Below are 17,580 nucleotides of genomic sequence, written 5' to 3'. Positions count from 1 at the left end.
GACACAAAGTAATGTCACAAATCCTCTGAATGAGTAAAGTGAGATCAGGTTTAGTGTTTCTGAACTTAGAAATTCCAAATTTAGCTAAAACAGTTTCAGTTTTAAACTAAAAATACCTGCAATATCACAGAGCTCTGCATCTGTGGCACTGGACAGAGCTTCCTCCAGCTCCGGCTCCAGAGTCACACTCTCCATGATGGGGTCCACTCTCTTCTTAGGCACAAAGGCCTTCCCTGCAGCATCAGAACATCAGAACAGAGCAGATGATCACCAACAGCACAAGTCATGTCCTGAACCTGCATGACCTTTCTCTGTAGTCTTCTGAAGGCTTTTCATACAACCAGGTTGGCCTAAAGATTGGCTGAATGCAGGTGTTGCAACAATTATGATTGGATTACTTTCAAAAAAGTGATAGTACCTGTAAAACAAAAACCATAGTATTCCGTCAGAACACATTCTAACTGCAAACCCTTTTAAATGTGTGTTATGTGGGATTTCTTCCATCAGCTTCTGCAGACCTTCAACATATTTGACGAGTTTCAATGTTTGATTTTGTAGCACCACTACTGTTAGGTTGAGGGTGTAAGGAGCTGTAAGCTAGTAGCAGAGCATGTTAACAATGTGATCATGGGAAATGAGAGTGGGCTTACTCCACACCAACAATCCCGCCCACAACTCGTGAAATCCTAATAAACTCCTGCTGCTCTGCAGAAACTATGTCCTAGAAAATCACAAATGTTTTTTTGGATTGTGGCTAAAAATGTTACAATCAGAATGCAAAGATTACTGGGAAGACTTTAAAAATAGATCAGAAGATGATCGCAGGGGGACTTCTATGTGAGGCTGATATCAAGCTTTTTATGGAACAACAAACCTGCAAGAATTAGTCTAAAAACTTTAAAATCTGCAAAAAGCTGTGGAGGCTTGGAATTACCAAACTTCCACAAGTACTTTCTTGCAAAGAGATTACAATACATCTTAAAATGGTTAAAAAATAATCCAGAAACCAACTCATGGTTAGACTTGGAACAGGCGTTATGTGGAAAGATCAACCTGTCACAGCTACCATTTATTAGCCAAACAGTTAAAAAACAGGATTGTTTCCAAAGTATTAATATAAACGACGCTTTAACAGCATGGTGGGAATTCCTCAAAATATCTAACTCGCCAATTCAACCGTGCAAAATGACACCCATCTGAACAATCCAGATATCCTCATAAACAAAAAAATGATTCACTCCCAGCTTGGCAAGAAGGGGTCGTAAAACTACTAGAGCACCTAATTATTGATAAAATATTCATAACTCCCTAGGAACTTCAAGACAAACATTGAATAAATAACTTCTTGGAATATCAGCAACTTAAATTATTAATAAAAAGTTTAAATATAAAGACAACGATTTAAAGCTACCAGAAGTAGTTACCTCTCTGATTAATTTTTCAATGAATAAAACTCTGTCTAAAAATATACAAACTCTTATGCAATTTAGATAACAAAATGGGATGCAGATTTGAGCATCAGCACAGATGAAACACGTTTAAACTGACACAAAGTCCAAATCTGCAGCTAATCCATCTCAAAACTCTTCACAGAATTTACTACACTGGACAGAGGATGTTCAAGATGGGTCTCAGTAACTCAGACATTTGGGAGCACTGTGACAGTAATCTACCAGACAGTTACATGCACGCACTGTGGTTCTGTCTGCACTCCTGTCCAGGCTCTCTGGCAGCAGGTATGTGCCGATTTATCAGTCTGGCTTAAGGTTTCAATCACAGCTTCACCGTCACTTTGTGTGCTTGGTGACATGAGTGCCATCGATATAGAAGGAGGATTAGCATCTATCATTTTCATAACTCTTTGTATTGCTAAAAAAACTATTTTAATAAATTGGAAAAACAAGAAAAATATAAATATAAGTCAACACAGAAATCTGCTGTTTGATCATATCAGCTTGGAAAAAATGTCAGCCCAAAGTTCAAGCAACTTTTAAAGAATTCAGTCTCTCTGGTCTCCCATAGCTAACTCCGTGACTTAGGGGGTGGGGGGACTGGTCGTCACTGCTCCTTGCCCTTCTGCCGGGGGTGGGTGTGGGGGTCGGGGCCTCCGATGCCCGGCGGGGGGCGGTGGGGACTCCGTTGGTCGGGGGGCCGGGTCCGGTGCTTGGGTGGGGCGGGTTGGGGCGCTGCGTGGTCTTCTGGGCACGGGTGTGGGGGGGGTCGAGTGGTGGTTCGGCTTGGCTTGGGGGGGTGGTCTCTTTGCCCGTGCTGGGGGGGGGTGGGGGGTGGCAGGGGTCCTGCTTGGAGGGAAAGGTCCAGCGGCGCTGGGCGGGCTGCCCATCTACACCTGGGGCTGGGATCCACCCTTCCTTGGCTCCGGGACGGGGCGGGGCAACCCTCTTGGGGCCCCCGGTCACTCTGGGTGTCATCCGCTGGGGCTGCGGGGTCTGGGGGTGTGTGGGGGGGGGGCTTGTCGGCCCCGTCCTGTGGAGGGGGCTTTCTGGGAGGGGGGGTCCCACTATCGGTACGGGACCTTGGGGGTTCGACGGGTCGGGGTCTCTGAGGCAATCAGCGCTGAGGCAATCAGCGGTTGCCCTGGCCGATTGGCAGCCTCTGTCCCATCAAGGCCTGACCAGAGCTCTCCCAGGGCCGGTGCTTGGGGGTGGGGGCCTGGACTTGCTCTGGGGGGGGGGGGGGGGGGGGGCTTTCTGGCTCCACTCTCTCTGTGTGGGGTGGGTGGTGCTGGGCCTGGGGCGTCGGCGCCTCGGGGGATGGGACCCCGGAGCTGGGGGCGTTGCTGGGGGGGGGGGGGGGGTGTTTGACCACCGGGGGACAGTCTACCAGCTGTCCCCAATTTACCCCCTTCCTCATATAATCTCATATTAGGGTGAGGGGGTGGGGGGTTTAGCCTGCATTGCGCCTTGGGGGGGGGGGGCTACTTGGCAGTGGTCCCCCTCCCATTGTTGGCTTATGGAATGGGCCTCCCTTCTCTCTCGGATTTATTTGCACCTTAGACATGTAGGGCCCCTTGGTGGGGAGGGTGAGGGGACATCACTGTGAGTAATCAGGAGATGTCCCCTCAGTGCCCTACCTGCCAATTTTAACTGCACCCCCTTTGTACACACACCCTTCCCCCTTCAAAATATACATTCCAACATGAATACACACACATGCACACACACACCCTCACTAACACACACGCACACACTTATTTCGCAAGGAAGGTGGGACCTTGGACCATCTGTCCCCTACCCCATCCCTGGTGGGGCGTGCGGGGCTCTTGGCAACGGCGGCCGTGTTCCCTGGGTGCCGGTTTCCTGGGCCCGGCGGTCCTTTCTCCACGCAGGGAGAGGGATCCCTGAGCTCTCTTACAAGGCCAGAAGCCGGGGATCATATCACACCTGAGCCGGGGGTGTCTGTCTCCCTGTGGGGTGGGTTCTGGTCTTTGCCGCCGGGTGCTGGGCCTCGCCAGACTTCCATCTGTTGCCCAGCCTGGTCGGGCCATGTCTACAACAACCCTTGTGGGCCCCCTTCTCCCTGGGGTGCCCTCCTCCTGGGCGGGGGCAGCTGGCCCCTATCTTGCACCTTTCTGGACCAACCGTGGGCCTGGTGGATGGCTGCCTGGAGCGCGGAGCGGGTCTCCCTTGGGGGGTCCTGCCTCGTACCTGGGGTTGGGGGATACCCAGAACCCCTGGGTGGTGATGGGGTGCTCGTCTGGGGCTGTGGGCACCCCTCACGGGTGGTGCCCGGCATTGGGCCCTCCTGGCGCTGCGGGGGGGCTGCTCTCCTGGTTGGGCTGGGGCGGCACTCTCTTTCCCCCATGCCTCCCTGCTCTCTGGCTCTGGGGGCCTCGCGGCGGTCCTGCTGGCCCTGGCCTGGGTGGCGAACGTGGTCACCCGGGGGGCGGTTGTTCCCTGTCTGTTGTCGCGTGGCGTAGGGGGCTTCTGGCTGCCGCGGCTGCTGCGGCGGGGGTCTTGGTGTGGGGATGGCTGGTCACTCCCCCTCCTTCTTTTCACATTCCATCGTCCATTTTAGAAAAACATAAACACTCAACTGAGCACAGGTGTTAGCTCACCTTTGCACTAATAGTTTGCATGATTGAATGAAATATCTCACACTAGTTGGCTTAAAGGCATAAGTATGCGTGTGTGAACACTATCTGTATTGTGTACATGTTGACATGTGGAAATTTTTGCAGCTAGCAGGTGTGTCTGTAACATTTGAGTGTGTGTGAGGACAGGCCCCGCCCCTTTAAGATTTGTATTATATCTGAATTAAAGGCTGCTTCTATTCCTTCTATCCCTCATGTTTTTCTCTTATCTGCTGCAGTTTTATCATCATGTTTTTTACATTTATATTTATTCATTATTACATATATATATAGACTACATGGATGACATCAGCTATATGCTAAGAGTGTGCATGACATTGACTCCCTGATCCACACCACCAGGATCTACAGTACTGACATTGGGATGTCATTCGGGCTCCAGAAATGCAGCCGGATGGTGACAAAGAGAGGCAAGGTAGTCCACAGAGTAGGGGTCTCACTCCCAGAAGGAACAATGGCAGACATTGAGGACGGTTACAAGTACCTTGGAGTTCAAGGCAGGCAATTGGCAACCTGGAGCAGGCAACAAGGAAAGCTGCAACAGCTAAATACTTCCAACGAGTAAGGCAAGTCCTGATAATCCAGCTCAATGGCAAAAATAAGACCCGGGCAATAAACAGCTACGCACTGCCAGTTATCAGATACCCTGCAGGAATGATAAGATGGCCAAAGGAAGAGATACAGACCACGGATGTTAAAACACGAAAGCTCCTCACCATGCATGGAGGGTTTCATCCCAAATCCAGCACCCTGAGACTGTATGCTAGCCACAAGGAAGGAGGCAGAGGACTAGTGAGCGTAGAAGCCACTATCCAGGATGAAACATCCAAGATCCATGAATACATCAAGCTCAAGGCCCCAACTGACAGTGTGCTCAGTGAATGTCTCAGGCAATGGAGAGCAGAGGATACAGTGCTGGAGGACAGACCCTCATGGGAGGACAAACCCCTGACTGGGATGTACCACCGGACCATAACTGAAGTGGCTGATATCAAGAAGTCCTATCAATGGCTAGAAAGGGCTGGTGGTGCCTGTGGTAATTGGAGCACTCGGGGCAGTAACCCCCAAGCTGGAGGAGTGGCTACAACAGATACCTGGAAAGACCTCAGACCTCTCAGTCCAGAAAAGAACAGGAACAGCTAAGATACTGCAGGACCCTCAAGCTCCCAGGCCTCTGGTGGAGGACCCCAGATTGGAGGAGAAACCACCCGTGGACGGTGAGAAGGGAATTTATATACATTAATAGTCATTTTTATCAGAAGCTTTTGTCAAAAGCAACTAAAGAATGCAGTAAATAATAAAGAACAACTGATTCGGGTCTCTGCGACGCTTGGCGCTCATGTCATCCAAACACTAAGGGGTTCACCTTTTTTTCTCCAGTTCATCATTCACACTCTCGTTTAGATTATTTATTAGTCAGTAACTCCCTTTTGAAAGAAATTAAAAGTTCCAACATTCATCCAATTATTATCAGTGACCATGCACCAGTTTCTATTACTATTTCAAGGGAAGTACCCACACCCTCGTGTTCAACCTGGAGGTTTAATACGTCTCTGTTAAAAGACCAGGAATTTCTTGAATTCTTTAAAAAAAGAGTGGGAAACCTTCTTAGAATTCAACAATACTTCTGAAATATCACCAAGTATTCTGTGGGAAACAGCAAAAGCAGTCATGAGAGGGAAAATCATCTCTTATTCAACGCATAAAAAACGCAAAGAGAAAGCAGATTTATTAGAATTAGAAAATAAAATCAAAACTCTGGAGACTGCTTATGCTGCTTCTGCACAGGGACACATTCTGGGCGACCTGGAAAATTTAAAGCTGCAGTTAAATGACATCATCAATAAACAAACACAATTCCAGATACAAAGGCTTCGACTGGAAAGATATGAAAACTCAAATAAATCTGGCAAATTTCTAGCTAATCAGCTTAAAATTAATAAAGAAAAATCAACAATAACTTCTATTATGGACCAAACAGGGAATGTCACCCATGACCCGGTAAAAATTAATAATGCGTTTAAAGACTTTTATCAAAACTTATACACTCTACAGATCAATCCATCAGAGCAAAGCATCAACTCATTTCTTAACAATATAAACCTGCCCAAGTTAAACGAAGATCAAATCACAAATTTAGACTCTCCGCTCTCGTTGTCTGAGCTTCATGAAGCTCTGTTACTTATGCCTAACAGCAAAGCACCAGGACCCGACGGCTTTCCTGCAGAGTTTTATAAGGAATTCTGGGAACAACTGGCACCAACGTTTTATAAAACGGTAAAATTTATCAATGAAAGCCAATCTCTACCACCTAACATGAACTCTGCCAACATTATCCTTCTTCTAAAACCAGACAAAGACCCCACGAGTCCTTCAAGCTATCGCCCCATTTCTTTAATTAATGCAGATGTAAAAATTATCTGCAAAGCACTAGCACAGAGAATAGAAAAAGTCACTCCTCACATAATTCACTTTGATCAAACTGGATTCATCAAAGGCAGACACTCGGATGACAATGTCCGCAGACTCGTTAACATAATAGACTTTGCCACCATCAAAAATCAGGAAATGACTATACTATCACTGGATGCTGAAAAAGCCTTTGACAGAGTTAATTGGAAGTTCCTTATTGCTGTCCTCCATAAGTTTGGGTTTGGAGAATCATTCATCAATTGGATCAAAATATTATATCACAACCCCAATGCATCAGTTAGAACTAATAAACAGACTTCCAACAGGTTTTTTCTTGGAAGAGGAACCAGACAGGGCTGCCCACTCTCTCCTTCTCTTTTTGCTATATTCATTGGGCCTTTAGCTGCAGCAATAAGACAGAATGAGAGTATTAAAGGAATTAAAACCAAACACAGCCATCATAAAATTAGTCTCTATGCAGATGACATATTACTGTTTTTAAGTAATATACATTCTGTAAATGAAACGGCAACAATCATTAATGAATTCTCTTCTATATCAGACTATTCCATTAATTGGAATAAATCTGTTTTATTACCACTGAACAGTAATGCGGAGCAAGGACTCACAATACCAGTTAAATCAGGCAATATAAAATATCTAGGTATTTATTTTCCCCCCAAAATATCAGAACTGGTGCAGCTAAACTACACCCCATTACTGAAAAACATACAGGACGATCTAACACGCTGGACCAACCTGCCTCTGTCCCTTATGGGCAAGGTAGCCACGGTAAAAATGAAAATCTTACCCAAAGTTAATTATCTCTTCTCAATGATTCCCACACAACCGCCATTAAAATGGTTCAAAACATTAGACTCATCCATATCACGCTTTCTATGGAACAATAAACCTGCAAGAATTAGTCTAAAAACTTTAAAATCTGCAAAAAGCTGTGGAGGATTAGAATTACCAAACTTCCACAATTACTTTCTTGCAAATAGATTACAATACATCTTAAAATGGTTAAAAAATAATCCAGAAACCAACTCATGGTTAGACTTGGAACAGGCGTTATGTGGAAAGATCAACCTGTCAGATCTTCCATTTATTAGCCAAACAGTTAAAAAACAGGATTGTTTCAAAAGTATTAATATAAACGCCACTTTAACAGCCTGGTGGGAATTTCTCAAAATATCAAAATCATCAATTCAACCGTGCAAAATGACACCCATCTGGAACAACCCAGACATCCTCATAAACAAAAAAATTATCCACTTCCCAGCTTGGCAAGCAGGGGGCATAAAACAACTAGAGCACATAATTATTGATAGAAGATTCATAACTCCCCAGGAACTTCAAGACAAACATGGAATAAATAACTTCTTGGAATATCAGCAACTTAAATCAATTATTACTAAAAAGTTTAAATACAGAGACAACGATTTAAAGCTACCAGATGTAGTTACCACTCTGATCAATTTCTCAATGAATAAAACTCTCTCCAAAATATACAAACTTTTATGTAATTTAGATAATAATATTTCACTTCCGACAACAAAATGGGATGCGGATTTGAGCATCAGCACAGATGAAAGCTTTTGGTCAGAACTTTGTCTGAACACCTTTAAACTGACAAAAAGTCCAAATCTGCAGCTAATCCAATTCAAAACTCTTCACAGAATTTACTACACTGGACAGAGGATGTTCAAGATGGGTCTCAGTAACTCAGACATTTGTCAGCACTGTGACAGTAATCTACCCAACAATTACATGCATGCACTATGGTTCTGCACGCCTGTCCATGCTCTCTGGCAGCAGGTATGTGCCGATCTATCAGTCTGGCTTAAGGTTTCAATCACAGCTTCACCGTCACTTTGTGTGCTTGGTGACATGAGTGCCATCGATGTAGAAGGAGGACTAGGCTCTATCATTTTCATAACTCTTTGCATTGCTAAAAAAACTATTTTAATAAATTGGAAAAGCAAGAAAAAAATAAATATAAGTCAACACAGAAATCTGCTGCTTGATCAGATCAGCTTGGAAAAAATGTCAGCCCAAAGTTCAAGTAACTTTGAAAGAATTCAGTCTCTCTGGTCTCCCATAGCTAACTCCATGACTTAGGGGGTGGGGGGGCCTGGTCGTCGCTGCTCCTTGCCCTTCTGCCGTGGGCTGGGGTGGGGGTCGGGGCCTCCGGTGCCTGGCGGGGGGTGGTGGGGGCTCCGTTGGTCGGGGGGTCGGGTCCGGCGCCTGGGTGGGGCGGGCTGGGGCGCTGCGTGGTCCTCTGGGCTTGGGTGTGGGGGTGCGTGGTGGGGGGGTGGGGTGGTGGTCTGGCTTGGCTTGGGGGGGTGGTCCCTTTGCCTGTGCTGGGGGGGGTTGGCGGGGGGCGCTGCTCGGGGGGGGGCCCAGCTGCGCTGGATGGGCTTCCCACCTACACCTGGGGCTGGGATCGGCCCTTCCCTGGCTCTGGGGCGGGACGGGACAACCCTCTTGGGGCCCCCGGTCGCTCTGGGTGTCATCCGCTTTGGCTGCGGGGTCTGGGGGTGGGGTGGGGTGGGGGGTCTTGTCGGCCCTGCCTTGTGGGGGGGCATTCTGGGGGAGGGGGGGGGCACTATTGGTACGGGGCAGGGGGGGTTGACGGGTCGGGGTCTCCGCTGAGGCCATCGGCGGTTTCCCCGGCCGGTCGGCTGCCTCTGTCCCGTCGAGGCCTAACCAGAGCTCTTCTAGGGCCGGCGTTTGGGGGTGGGGGCCTGGGCTTGCTCCGGGGGGGCGGCCAACGCTTTCTGGCTCCTCTCTCTCTGTGTGGGGGGGGTGGTGCTGGGCCTGGGGTGTCGGCGCCTCCGGGGGTGGAGCCCCTGGGCTGGGTGGGCCTGGCCCCCTTGCTGGGGGGGGGGGGGGGGGGGACAGCTGTTTGACCATCAGGGGACAGTCAGCCCCAACTTACCCCCTTCCTCATATAACCTCATAATAGGGTGAGGGGGTGGGGGGCTTAGCCTGCGATGAGCCTGGGGGGGGGGGGTTACTAGGCAGTGGCCCCCCTCCTATGGTTGCCGTATGGAGTGGGCCCCCCCTCTTTCGGATTTATTTGCACCTTAGACATGTAGGGCCCTTGGTAGGGGGGGTGCTTGGACATCACTGCCAGCAAGCAGCGGATGTCCTCCTAGCACCCTACCCGCCAATTTTAACCACACCTTAGACATTTAGGGCCCCTTGGTGGGGAGGGTGAGGGGACATCACTGTGAGTAATCAGGAGATGTCCCCTCAGTGCCCTACCCGCCAATTTTAACTGCACCCCCCTTAGCACACACACCCCCTCCCCCCCTCAATATATACATTCCGACATAAACACACACACATGCACACACACACACTCTCAAACACACATACACGCACACACATTTTGCAAGGAAGGTGGGACCTAGGACCATCTGTCCCCTGCCTCTTCCCTGGTGGGGGGTACGGGCCCCTTTGCAACGGCGGCCGTGTCCCCGGGGTGCCGGCTTCCTGGGCCCGGCGGTGCTCTCTCCGCGCGGCGGGGGGGTTCACATTACATCTGAGCCGGGAGTGTTCGTGTCCCTGGGGGGTGGGTTCTGGTCCTTGCTCCTGAGTGCTGGGCCCCGCCAATTTTCCAACTGTGGCCGAGCCTGGTCGGGCCATATTTACAACACCCCTTGTGGGCCCTCTTTTTTCCCCGGGGTTCCCCCCTCCTGGGCGGGGGCGGCGGGCCCCTGCCTCGCTCCTCCCTGGACCAACCGTCGGCCGGGCGGATGGCTGCCTGGAGTGCGGAGTGGGTCTCCCTTGGGGGGTCCTGGCTCGTACCTGGGGTTGGGGCGGGGGGATGCCCGGAACTCCTGGGTGGTGGTGGGGTGCTCGTCTGGGGCTGTGGGCGTCCTTCTCCGGTGGGGCCCTGCGTTGGGTTCTCCCGGCGCGGCGGGGGGGCTGCTCTCCTGGTTGGGCTGGGGCGGCGCTCTCTCTCCCTCCGTGCCTCCCTGAACTCTGGCTCTGGGGGCCTTGCGGCGGCCCTGCTGGCCCCGGCCTGGGTGGCGGGCTTGGTCGCCCGGGCGGCGGTTGTTCCCTGCCGGTTCCCGTGTTGCGTTGGGGGGATTCCGGCTGCCGCTGCTGCTGCGGTGGGGGTCTTGGGGTGGGGATGGCTGGGCACTCTCCCTCCTTCTTTTCACGTTCCACCATCCATTTTAGAAGAACATAAACACTCACCTGAGCACAGGTGTTAGCTCACCTTTGCACTAACAGTTTGCATGATAGAATGACTGAAATATTTCACACTAGTTGGTTTTAAGGCATAAGTATGCGTGTGAACACTATCTGTTTTGTGTACATGTCGACAGGTGGACATTTTTGCAGCTAGCAGGTGTGTTGATAACATTTGAGTGTGTGTGGACAGGCTCCGCCCTTTTTGTACTACATTTGAACTGTACCATAATGATTAACAACCAGTAAACTTGTTGCTTTATGCTGCTTCATGGTCTTATCCCCCTTCCCCTCTTATTATCACCCTCCTACCCCCCCCCCTCTCTTTATCGTCCCTCTCTCTTCTTCCCCTCTTTCCTTTTCCGTCCGGTCCAACACCAAAGATTTTCAGACATGATTGAAATTAATAAAGTTTGGCCTCAATTACAAAAGGGGTCTATCCAGACATACCTGTGGTTTGTTTGTTTGATTAAAAACCCCTCTTGTTAAAGTAAAATATGTCCAACACAAGAGGCCCTCAGCTCTCATCTGTCTGCCCAGCTGTTGGACAGGACAAGTTAAAAAAAAAAAATAAAAAATAAAGAACAACTGATTCAGAGTCAAAAGAATGAAACGAAGGAATGCCAGAAAACCTTCCAGGTTGAAAAAAACAACAAAGACTTTAAATGTTTTTTACATTTTTGATGACATATAGAGAAACTTACAGAGGTCAGTGTTTATTTCATGTTGTGAATTAATATAGTAATGTATGTAGAATTTCAGGGAGATGGTTCCTACCTCTCTTCTCACCAGTAAAGGGAACCAGGTCTTCTTTATCTGGATGCTCTTTGGCCTGTTTTTCTAGATGAGCCAGGAGGTTGTCTCTCTGAAAGGATCCTGTTGGTGCTTTCTTGGTCTGGTCCTTCTGTCGAAGTCCAGCAGGTAACAGGGCGTTCTAAAAGAAATAGATGAAAATTACTGAATGTTCCATGAAACTGGAGAAACAGAACATTTCTGAGTGGGTGTTTGTAGTTTACTGGGTCTGATAGAAAAGCATTGCAGGAAATATAATTAATTCCACCTTAAAAAGTGACTCTTTGGAGAGAGAAAACAAATGCTGTTTATATATTTATGTTCTGTGCGTGCTCCCACACAGCTAAAAACACGACTTTCAGTCAAAAAAATGTCTTTTGGTTTATTTATTTAAACACTTGTGAAGGAATTTGTTTTATTATTATCATTGCTTAAATGTATTTGGTTAAATGTATGTTTAAATGTTAACTCAGATTGACCTTTTTACCTCTTCTGAAAACAGTTGTGTGTTTGTTCATCTGCTTCTCATCCCCCACCCAGGATGAGGGGTTTACGACACACTGTCCTCAGCTGATAAGGGATACTGTTTGAACTTAGAATCCAACCAAAAGGGTCATTTGACGACACCCCCTAATGAACTTTTTGTCTTTGTCTTGAATTGTTACCTCCCACTTGTGTTCTTAATAAAAGCAGCACAGGGAGAGGCAGACCTTTGAGAAGAGAAACGTGGTGGACCTTTTCCAACACATTTGCTCCTCTCCCTCGTGCATGAGAAACTTGATTCTTGTTGTGGTTTGTTGTTTATAATTGTGTTTTTCTTTAATGTCTAGATGCATTTATCTGACATTCTTTGGTCCATTCGAGCCGGATGACAATATATCTGCGTCCTTGGGGGAGGATCATGCCGATTGAAGTCTGTGCACAGCCCGTGAGACCAGGTCTCCGGAGGAAAGTCCGTCGTAGTGAATTCTACGCCGGCCAATCGACTGGTCTGATCCCTGGGTCCGGATTGACGTTATTCGTTAACCAGTCAGACCACAACGACAAGGCAAGTACAGCGCTTTTTCAGGGGTTCAAGTCCCCGAAGTGGCCCAGAATTCTGAGGGACAGGTTCAAGTCCTGTTGCCTAACACACGTGTGGGTTTGGAGTCCCGGAAAAGTCCAGAATTCTGAATAAAGGTGTAGGTTCAAGTCCTGCAGCCTAAAACGCGTAAGAGGGTTCAAGTCCCTAAAAGGCCTAGAAAAACAACAAAAATAAAATAAAAAAGTTTTTTTTTGGTGTAAATGGAGTGAACTTGTTCGAAGCAGTGAGCAGCTGGAAACCTTGCGGTGTTAACACAAGGCTGCTTGTTCATGTAGAACAAGATTTCATCTCATTAGGCTTTAGGTGAAAAGAACCCAGAGTCTAAAACGGGTTTTGCTCCTGGGAGGACCCTAAACTTGTGACCGGATCAGACAATAGGTCTGACCTAGAAGCTTGTTGCACGGGGAGTGAAATTCGGTCCTGAGAGAAATTCTCTGTTGGTTCTGATCACACTCTGTGACTAACGTAAATAAAAGAAAATTAAAACATGGGGAATTCAAATAAAAAAGTTGAATTAACATGCGATTAAAAATATGTGTAAAGAGTTAATCCAGATTCAGCTACATTTTTGAGATAATGGGATAAAAATTACAATTTTAAGGGGAATCTTGGAGTACAGGAATAAACTGAATTAGTTCAACGGTTACCAATTAAAAACTAGAATAAAAACTAAAAAAGAAACAAAAAAATTGTGAAGAATTAATTTGTGCAAAACTGTGCTTAAATGAAGCAACGAAAAATAAAGAATGGCATTCAGAAAAGTAAATCTAGAGAAGCATGTCTGATTCCTAAAAAAGAAGAGGATGAATCAGTTGTGAGACTCAGACCCCTGCAACAGCAGGCTGCAGCGGGCTGCAGACCGAGCAGAAGCAGGATGAAAAGGGGGCAGAAACCAGCTGATTTCTCACCTCCTCCCTACCAGGGGACAAATGCTCCTCTGTTGACGGGTTTTTACCCACCAGTGACTGATTTAAATAAACCAGAAAAAGGAAAAATGATGTTAAGAGGAAAACGGAAAAACTTGAATGGAGTACAACTATGGGGGTTGGTTTGGAAGAAGCTGGAGAGTCATCTAAAGTTGCAGAGACATTTCCAATCATTGAAGTGTCCAATCCCAGAGCTGGAGAAGATGGCCAGAGGCCTACACTTCTTTTGTTTAGCACCTGGACATTGGAGGATATTAGGAAGGCAGTGAGGGGAGTTATCTCTCATGGGCAAATGATGGAAGTTCAGAGAGCTTGTCATTTGAATGGCCTTAAATGTCAGAAACCATGTATGACTGCTATGAAAGCAGACTGGGCAAAAGTAAAGGAATCCTATGAATGATGACGATCCACCCAGACCTCTTCCGCATAACAGTTAAGAGTTCATTCAAAGTCTTACACTTTTAGGACAAAGAATTAGAGAAGCCTTTCCAATGAGACCTGATTATGGAAAGATTGGTCAAACTAAGCAAAAAGATGGAGAGTTAGTGTCTGATTTTAGAGTCAGATTTGAAGAAGTTTTAAAGCTAATTGTGGACTCAGAGATAATGATAATGATAAAAGTCCCTATAGACAGCAGCTGAAACAAGCTTTACTGCAAGCTATGAGACCAGAGATTGCAAACTAGATAAGGACACTTTACATAGATCTGCCTACAGGAGCACTACAACAGTTTGTGAATTTTGCTGTTCATGCAGAAAAAGTGATGGTGAATAGAAAGAAATTTAGGAATCAAAGTGAACATACATTTTGGCAGGAGGAAAGTAGTGATGTGTTTTTTGGAAGGAATGTGAAGAGAGGAAGAAATCGTGGTCATGGAAAAGGAAGTTTTAGAAGAAGGTTTAGAGGAAGTAGCAACAGAGGGTCAGATCAAGTTGGTGATGGATGTTGGATTTGTGGACAGAGAGATCATTGGGAGAGAGAGATTGTCCTGAAAGGAAGAAATCAGATTGATTAGATGGTAAAAGAAATGACAAGATAAAAGATGAATCAGAACTAGAAATTCAACCAATTAGTGATGAATTTTTAGATCTCACTGAAAGAGAAATAGTTTTTGTTGATGGGTCAGCAAAGAAAGATGAAACAGGCAGAAACAAAGTGGGTTTTGCTGTTGTAACTCAAGATAAGGTTTTGAAGGCAGGACCCCTGCCTGGAAATTACTCAGCACAATCAGCAGAGTTGACAGCTTTAACTGAAGCATGCAAACTTTTTAAAGATAAGCCAGTTAGGATCTATACTGATAGCCAATATGCGTTTGCTACAGTGCATTTTGTTTTGTCAACAGTGGAAGAACTGAGGGTTAAAACGTCGACAGGAAAACCAGTAACGCATGTAGACTTACTGAAAGAATTATTAACTGCTTTAATGTTACCATCTAAAGTAGCAATATCTAAATGTGAGGGACACACACGAAGAACAGATCATAATTCTTAAGGAAATGCCTTTGCAGATGCAACAGAAAAGCAAGCTGCAACAAAAGATGTAGGAATGTGCACTAATGAGGATTTGACTGCAGATGCAACCGATGATGTTTTAAAAGAAATGCCACCCAGTGCACCAAAACAATAAAAAAATTTTGGTTGAAAAAGGAGCAAAGTTAGAACAAAGTCTTTATGTCAGCACAGAAGGAAAACCTATTTTACCAAAATCCATGTACAAATGGGCAGCAATTTTGAGTCATGGGCTTTGCCATGATTCAACAGGGGGGATGGTGAACTTATTAGAGAAATATTAAACAACTTATGGATTTATGCTCTATAAACTCTATAAATTTTTTTTTGTAAACAATGTGTTACATATATGCATCATAATCCCCAAGGCAATGTTAGACCTAAGAGAGGAAAATTTCCTGAACGAACTTTTCCTTTCCATACAATCCATATGGATTTTATTTAATTGAATAAAAGCAAAGGATTGAAATATTGTTTAGTGATTATTAATGCATTTTCCAAATGGGTTGAAATTTTTCCATGTGCAACACAAGACGCTATTACAGTAGCTAAAGCTATTTGTAAAAGAATGATCCCAACTTTTGGCTTTTGTGATAATGGTACACATTTTGTAAATCAAGTGATAGACAAAATGGCTCAACATCTTTGTTTTGATCTAAAGAGACATTGTAGTTATCACCCACAGAGTGCAGGATTAGTTGAGAGAACTAATGGCACTATCAAATCAAAATTAAAGAAATGCATGGAAGAGACAAACAGACAGTAGCCTGACTGCATAGACTTAGTTCAGCTAAGTATGCGTATCACACGCACAGCAGGTCAACCTTTAACGCCTTTTGAAATGTTGTATGGACATTCTTACAGGTTACCAGACATTGATCCTACACAGCAACATTCTCCAGATGATGATGCAAATTTAGTGGATTATTTGAGAAAAATGTTTACCACTAAAGATGTGCAAAGGACAAATCAAGTGCCAGATTCCTTCTTATCTCCACAGGACACTTCACCAGTGCAGGTTGTTGACTGGGTGTTTGTGGAGGCCATAAAAAGGAAGTGTTGGTCCAGCCCACGGGGGGAAGGGCCATTTCAAGTCCTGCTGACTACACCAACAGCTGTAAAGATTGCTGAAAGGACGTTTTGGATCCATCTATCACACTGCAAGAAAAAGCATCTGGGTGAGGCTAATTCCAACTGCTAGGTGGGGAAGTCTGACTACAAAGGGAGGCAGCTGTATAGAAGCTGCTTGTCTCAAAGTCAGCGAAGCAGGGGAATCCACCTAGTCTTAGGGAAGAAAGCACACCAGAACTCTTTTGCACTACACGGATCCTACACTGTTAGAGGACTTGAGGAGGTGATGTGCTAGTAACCTCTCCCTTCCGAAGATAGGTACATATCCACCATGGCGTGTCCAACTGGGCTAAGAGACAGTTTATTTTGTTTACTGTTCCTGCTATTCCTGACAGGAGCAACCACATGGATTTGATTCTTTTGGAATCGTTATCCACCTACAAGAAGAACCACCAACGAGGACAGACTAAACATTTCTCGACGATGGCTGATCCAGATAATCAATGACAGAGTTTCCCATGGTTATGCTGTTCCCTGCCCCAGAGGAGGTTGTGTTGGATCTAATCCAGATTTAATGCCAGGTAACAATGGTACTTATGTGGTTGATCAAATGTTTTGGTTATGTGGGCAGGCCCTCTACCTCAGTCTGCCTAGAGACTGGAGTGGGATTTGTGCTTCTGTAAAGGTCACAGGTCACACTTTCATAGTTTCTGCAGTCCATGAGCCTCACCTGAACCATAGACATAACCTTATTGATGTCAAGCCACATGATTCCATTTGGGGATCAGATGTTCCTGAAGACCATAAACACTGGAATACTGGGGAAAAGGTAACTATGGCATTGTTTCCCTAGGTTGGAAATGCTAAAAACACTTTCAGAATTGAGACCATTGATTATCGATTAGGTTTATTTTTGAACGCTACAATTAAAGCATTTAAAGCCTATAATGAAGAAATGTCAAGCATGAGACTTATGGTTCTACAGAACAGATTGGTTTTGGACTTATTGGTTGCTCAGGAGGGAGGTGTTTGTAAAATGTTAAATGATACTTGTTGTACATTTATTCCTGACAACACCGATGAAGGTCACAGCGTCACTGAAGCATTACATCAACTTGAAAATGTTCAGCAGGCAATGCAGGATGACAGGAAACCCCAATCTTGGGATTTCTTCTCCTGGCTTGCTTTTGGTTCCTGGTGGCAACTTTTGTTAAAAATAGTGACACCTATTCTTATGGTACTGATCATATGTTGTGTGTTCACTATGTGCATTTTTCCTTGTATTCAATCTATGATTTCCAGAGCAGTGAATGGTGGAGTACAGAGTGTTCTTCTGAGTCAAGAATACAACTTGTTATTAAAGGGAGAACAAGATGACTGTAATGATTTTGAAACTGAAATGACTTGAGAGAAAAAAAAAAGAACTTCTCATCTGAGTGTAAATTGAAAGTGTTATGAAAATGAAGA

The 17,580-nt window shown here is 45.8% G+C and overlaps 1 protein-coding gene across 3 annotated transcripts in view; it reads right to left on the bottom strand.

The window, feature by feature from the left end:
* Nucleotides 1-17,580, bottom strand: part of tmod1 (tropomodulin 1) — a 114,671-nt gene that overhangs the window by 48,108 nt on the left and 48,983 nt on the right. For all 3 annotated transcript variants that reach the window (XM_023952050.2, XM_023952021.2, XM_023952078.2), the window contains exons 4-5: nucleotides 11,510-11,666; nucleotides 117-233 (exon numbers count right to left, since the gene is read on the bottom strand). In XM_023952050.2, coding sequence (XP_023807818.1) covers nucleotides 117-233; nucleotides 11,510-11,666 — 274 coding nt within the window. The remainder of the gene's footprint in view (nucleotides 1-116; nucleotides 234-11,509; nucleotides 11,667-17,580) is intronic.

Source organism: Oryzias latipes, chromosome 1 (assembly GCF_053564925.1).
Source record: "Oryzias latipes strain Hd-rR chromosome 1, Olatipes_Hd-rR_3.1".
Taxonomy (NCBI): Eukaryota; Metazoa; Chordata; class Actinopteri; order Beloniformes; family Adrianichthyidae; genus Oryzias; species Oryzias latipes.
The sequence above is the reverse complement of the archived record's forward strand: the minus strand, read 5'-3'. Positions and strand labels throughout refer to the sequence as shown.